The 6258-nt window shown below is 36.5% G+C and overlaps 1 protein-coding gene across 6 annotated transcripts in view; it reads left to right on the forward strand.

The window, feature by feature from the left end:
- LOC118745662 (tau-tubulin kinase homolog Asator-like) overlaps positions 1 to 4625 on the forward strand; it is a 570828-nt gene extending 566203 nt beyond the window's left edge. For 5 of the 6 annotated variants that reach the window (XM_036479218.1, XM_036479223.1, XM_036479220.1 and 2 more), the window contains one exon: positions 4102 to 4625. In XM_036479218.1, the coding sequence (XP_036335111.1) occupies positions 4102 to 4444 (343 nt within the window). In that variant the 3' untranslated portion in view covers positions 4445 to 4625. The remainder of the gene's footprint in view (positions 1 to 4101) is intronic. The other variant, XM_036479221.1, reaches the window with a different exon arrangement.
- Positions 4626 to 6258: the final 1633 nt, after the last annotated feature.

Raw genomic sequence — 6258 nt, forward strand, 5'->3', positions numbered from 1 at the left:
AAACGAATACCGTAAAGTGTACTCGACAGTCAAAAGCTTTAGAAATATGAATGCGGTTCCTTGTCCTTTTCTGAGAAAGGTTTTTTTTGGACTTATTGGAACTGATGCATAAGTCTACTTCTTACTTGGCGCTGTAACCACCTCAGCGATTTTGGCCGAGTTGAAAAAAGCACGCCGGTTGTTTCTCTTCTGTGCCATCTGACCCCAATCGGAAACGCCAAGTGAAACCAAGTCCTTCTCCACCTGGTCTTTCCATCGCAGTGGGCCTCCATCTTCCTCTGCTACCACCAGTCCGAGTTGGATACTTTCAGACCTGGAGCGTTGGTGTTCATTCGAATGACATGGCCAAGCCAGCGGAGCGGCTGTATTTTAATTCGCTGCATTATGTCCATATCATTGTAAAGCTCATATAGGGCATCGTTCGCTCGTCTGCGGTACTCGCCGTCACATGCTCTTAAAAATCTTCCGCAAAATATTTCTCTCGAATGCTTCAAGAGCAGGCTCATCGGATGTTGTTATTATCCATACTTCTGCGCCATTACGATCACGGGCATGATGAGTAAATTTTTTAGTGTGGATTTCGTACGTCGAGAGAGGACTTTACTTCTGAATTACCTACTGAGTCCAAAGTAGCATTGGTTGGCAAGAGTGACTGTTTGTTTTCGTTTACCACCAGACCTATTCGCTTTGCTTCCTTATCCAACTTGAAAAAGGCAGAACAGATATTACAGTTTTGTTACCAATGGTGTCGCTGTTATTGGCATATGCCAGCATTGCACGCTCTTATAGTAAATTGTTTCTGAGCGGTTCAGTTCTGCAGCTCTTATGATCTTCTCCAACATTATTTAAAGTAATCACACGAAAGAGAGTCGCCCTGTCTGAAACCTAGTTTGATAGCAAACGACTCGGAGAAGTCTTCCTTATTCTGACGGAGGTGGTGGTATGTATAGTATTGTTCAACCTCATTTTACACAGCCGTATTACTTTCGGGGGTATTCAGGCATCGCGGCGTATAGGCAACTCCTTTTAGTAGAGTCGAAAGCGGCTTTGAAATCAACAAATGATACATTAATATTTCACGAAAATTATCCTGTGATAGGTATAATTGGTCATTTTGCTACTATAAATCCGTAACTATGATTAAGTTTTATTTTATTACTGAGTATAGAAACGCATTAAATAATTTTGACAGGTTTTGTCAAATGTTCCACCGGTCTGGAATCAAACTCTGGTCCTACGAAGTGGTAGCACGCACCTCCAACCCCTCAGGAAATCAAATTATGCACAAACGAACAACAGTATACTACTCAATCGCTAACTTCACATGCGTAATTTTTTAGATGTTTTAATCATGCCCATTTGTAGTTTTAATTCAAAATTGTATAATCAATTGTAAGATTATTTATGTAAAGTGCCTTTGAAAACAGTTTGTCAAGTTATAACTGGATTTTTCTGAAATAAATTTATATTCTTCTGAAATACACTTGTGATCAGCTAATTAAGCCAGCAACATTTTGATAAATTTTGGAGATGTTAAAATTACTACTGGTTATAATTATAATATTACAGTTAAAAGTGTGCTGTGCGTGCCAAATTTAACAACGAACTTATTGTCAGTAAGTGCGCTTATTAAGAATGGAAACCATGTCACTTTTGAAGCTAACCACTGTTACATTCGCAACCAAAAACATGTCCTGGTTGCTCGAGCAGATTTAGTGAATGGTGTTTACAAATTAATATTAAAAACGAGTCCTGTTTTGGCAGCTACTGCAGTAGTAAACGCGGAGTTATGGCATAAACATCTAGCACATATTAACAGTTGTAACTTAAATAAAATGAGAAGTGGAGTTGTTGATAGTTTAAATTAATCCACTGTCAGTGACATCAAGAAAAATTCATGTGTGACCTGCTGTGAAGGAAAGCAGATGAGATTGCCGTTTCCATCTAAAGTTCAAAGAAGTAGTGACGTGCTGCAAATAGTACATGCTGATCTTTGTGGTGCCATGGAAACGAAGTCTATTGGAGGTGCAAAATATTTATTGCTTTTCGTAGATGACTATAGCCGCAAGACCTTCATATATTTTTTTAAAGAAAAAAATGAAGTTTTTGAGCTGTTTAAAGTATTTAAAGCAATGGTACAAAATCAACAAAATAAAAACATTAAAATATTGCGCACTGATAATGGTGGTGAATTTTGTAACAAAGATTTTGAAAAATATTTAATGCAAGAAGGATAGTTCATCAAAAAACTGTTCCTTATACTCCGGAGCAAAATGGGGTTTGTGAAGAGCTAACAAAACGGTAATTGAAAAAGCAAAATGCTTGTTATTTGATGCAAAACTGCCTAAAAAGTTCTGGGCGGAAGCTGCGAATACAGCCGTATACCTGAAAAACCATTTATGCAACGTTAGGAGACAAAACCCCATATGGAGCTTGGTTTTCTAAAAAAACCAAACCTAAGTCATATTCGCTTATTCGGAAGCCCAGTGATGGTTCACGTTCCGAAAGAAAAACGATTGAATTAGGACAGAAAGGCTGAAAAACGTATTCTTGTAGGGTACTCCGAAAATGTTAAAGGCTATCGTGTCTACGATCCGCAAAAAAATATTGTCACAGTGAGCAGAGATGTTATCATAATGGAAGAAGTTTCAGTAAACACAGACGAAGACAGTTCTATATGGATCGAGGGTGCAGGTTCGTTAATCGAAGGAGATGAATGCAAAGCAGCCGAGGAATTTTCATCGTCCATGGGAGAAAATGAAAGCAGAGATTCAGTGGGGGAATGTTTATTGAACGAATCTCTGGATTCTTAAATCTCAAACAACTCAGTTTACACAGACCCACATGGAAGCAGTGATGACAGCACACCGTCTACGCCAGCTGAAAAGGGTCCAGAAGTTCAAACACTTGCAGAAGTTGTTGAAAGCAGAAGAACTAGGAGAGCTCCAGATCGTTTTGGGTTTCCTAATATGTGCGTCTCAAATATTTTTTCAGAGCACATGGACTTCTCAGAGGCATTGACTGGTCCAGAAGCAGAACAATGGTAATTTGCCATGCAAGAAGAGCTCCAGTCATTCGAAGAGAACGAGGCTTGGGAGATTACGGACATGCCAAATGGTGCTTCGATAGTTCAATCTAAGTGGGTTCTAAACAAAAAGCTTGACGTAAGTGGAAAGGTGCGTTACCGTGCTCGACTTGTTGCGAAAGGTTTCACGCAGAAGTATGGTACAGATTACTCTGAAACTTTTTCTCCTGTGGTAAAGCGCTCCACGTTGAGTATGTTATTTGCTAATAGTGTGAAATATGCAATGAATATGACGCACTTAGATGTTACTACTGATTTTTTAAATGGACATCTAAAGGAAGATATTTATATGGCTTTTCCTGAGGGGTTTAAAAGCAAAATTATCGGCAAAGTTTTGAAACTAAAACGAGCAATTTACTGTTTAAAACAGGCTTCTTTAATTTGGTACGAAAGAGTAAAAGAATATTTGTGCAAGTTAGGATATAAAATGAGTTTTTATGAACCATGTCTATTTACAAAAATTGATAATGATGTAAATATTATAGTCGCAATCTATGTTGATGATTTTTTGATTTTTTCAACTAATGTGAAGGAGACCGAAATATTGAAAAATGCCTTGGGTTCTCAATTTAAAATAAAAGACCTAGGATATGTAAAACGTTATTTGGGTATGAGAATTCAAATGAATAAATGCAACAGTATAACTATAGATCAACAACAATATATCGAACAATTGTTATCAAGATTAAATATGTCTAATTGTAAACCAATTGATACACCTATTGAGTGTAAGCTCAATATTGAACAGTCTAAGACTATTTGAATGAGGAAATAGCGTCAATGATTTTATTTCCAAATTTTTGTTAACTTTATTTCGCTTTTGAAAAGGTAATAATGTCAATTGACTTTGTTTCACACCAGCGTTTCACACCGATGATCTTGTTACCTGTCACCGTTTTTAAGGGTGCCGAAGAAATAACATTTCTAAGCTCCTGAAATACTATCAGAGTGTTAAATTTTCATATTTATTTATGTACCTACATATATATACATATATACATATTTCAACTTTACAGGACCCGTGGTATACCAACATTTTTATTAGGAAACTTTGAAGACCAGTCATTAGACAACAGTGAAGATGTTCAAGCTCTCTCGCAAACTGCAAAAACTAACGAGTATAATTCTGCAGCTAAAACTCAAACTTCAAATTTCAGCAATCAGCTTCAATTTCAAAATCAAACGCAAAGGGAGGACACGACACCACATGCGCATAGTGAAGAAGAGTTATTGTACAACATGGTTACGGAACTGAAATCATCTGATAATACGATACGTAATGATATTACGCCGCCACCAGGTGCTCCAAAACTAGAAAATAGTGCTCGCTTACGTCGATATAGACATAATATAGATTAATACTTAAAAAATGTCGAAAAATTGTACCTAGCTAATTTCAGTTACTCGATACTTATTTTGATAAACAAAAATTTAGAATTTTACCGCATTCATTTACCTCCAGCAAATCCATGAATTAGCTGAGGAACAATTATTACTCCGTTTTCCGAAATAAAGGCGTGGTTCATTTAATATTACACAACTCTGGACTGCGCTTTTTCTTTGGATTGTTAAGCGCGTCTACGTACACTATGTACTTTTCATCCTAAAAGTAAATGCACTTTTCGTACGAAAAATCCTTCGATGAGAAAACCTATGTCAAAGTTTTCCTTTTTCGTTTTCCTTCTACACTTCGTACTTTTTCTCTACCTTGTAAGTATGTACAGTATATACCTATGTATGTATGTCTGTATATACAGTGACGAGCAAAACTGTAACATGGTGTAACACTTTTTATTTCAGCCACCGCTATCTTTCCAAGTTCTAACGACATTCATACTTTTGTTGTATATTCTTATTGGTACACCCCTACTCCCTCTCTCATAAAGATTTGAAGTGAATCCAACAACAGTAATAAAACCAGCAGACAAAAATGTAAATTATGGCATATGTTACAGTTTGCAGTTATATATTTTTAATAACTTTTTGACAATATTCACGAAGAAAAAAAATTGTTAACACAATGTTCAGTATACATTTGCTTTTTTTAGTTCCTGGATGCAACTTGGCATACCTTATGTGTATCTCTGTAAAAATTCTGGAGGTATAGCCTCCCATATATCCTTGGTGTGCTTTCAGAGCTCATGTACTCCATTGGAAGGATTTGGATACTTAGTAAGCTGCGCTTTTAGTTGATTTCGCAAATTTTCGACGAGATTCATATCCGCGGATTGTGGAGGTCATTTCAAAATAGCAAATTTTGGCTTTTGCATCCAGTCTTTGCGAACATATGCAGTATGTTTTGGGTGATTTTTCAGCAGAAACTCTCATTTTTCGACTACATCTTGCAAATTTTGTTGAATATGAACAGATAATGTTCTTTATGCATAATGCGTACTAACGGACCAACAATATTTTTGAAATACAACCCCAAATTATTATTGACCGACCACTGTGATTCACAGTTTGCCTTACATGATGCGCATGGGCTTAATTTGGGTCTTTGATCCAATACCATGCCCGGCCATCTGATTCAAAGCGATTAATTTAGTCTTGTCAGACCAACTAACCTTCAATTAAATCTTAAAAATGTGTTTTTATTGCATTCTGTAAGGGCTAACATATCCCAATAGGCAATAGGTTTTCGCGCGATCTGGCAAACTGCTTTCACTCTCGCACATGTATTTTGATCAAAATGGTTTTTTCCTCTTTTATTATGACTTTGCGTTCAATTTGACAATTCTTCGCTTCGCTGTCTACTGATTTGCATTCGATTTGAATACCTTAAACGCTTCTATAATAGTGGCTGCAGCGCTACTTGCTACTAAGTTCACAAGATATCGGACCGTAATATTTTTTGGCAGACTTCCTTTGTCCTTAATAACATTTTAGGCTATATTTTTTCTCAGTCTTAACATTTTCACGTGGCGAGCTCCACAATTGTTTGCCACTTTTCCTACGGCCCCGCGTTTCCGCAGTAAATCTATTATTTACATTTATGTTTCCTGATTAACCATATTATTTACTGGTAATGTCTTCTTGAATATATTACAATGCAGAAAAACGTCATTTGACTTCCAACTAAGTAAAAGATAACTGTAAAATGCAAAACTGAGAGTGAGTGCAAAACTGTAACATTGGCCTTAATTTACATTTTTGCCTTGTGGTTTTATTAT

Source organism: Rhagoletis pomonella, unplaced genomic scaffold, assembly GCF_013731165.1.
Source record: "Rhagoletis pomonella isolate Grant_MI unplaced genomic scaffold, Rhpom_1.0 Rhpom_scaffold_00009, whole genome shotgun sequence".
NCBI classification, from domain to species: domain Eukaryota; kingdom Metazoa; phylum Arthropoda; class Insecta; order Diptera; family Tephritidae; genus Rhagoletis; species Rhagoletis pomonella.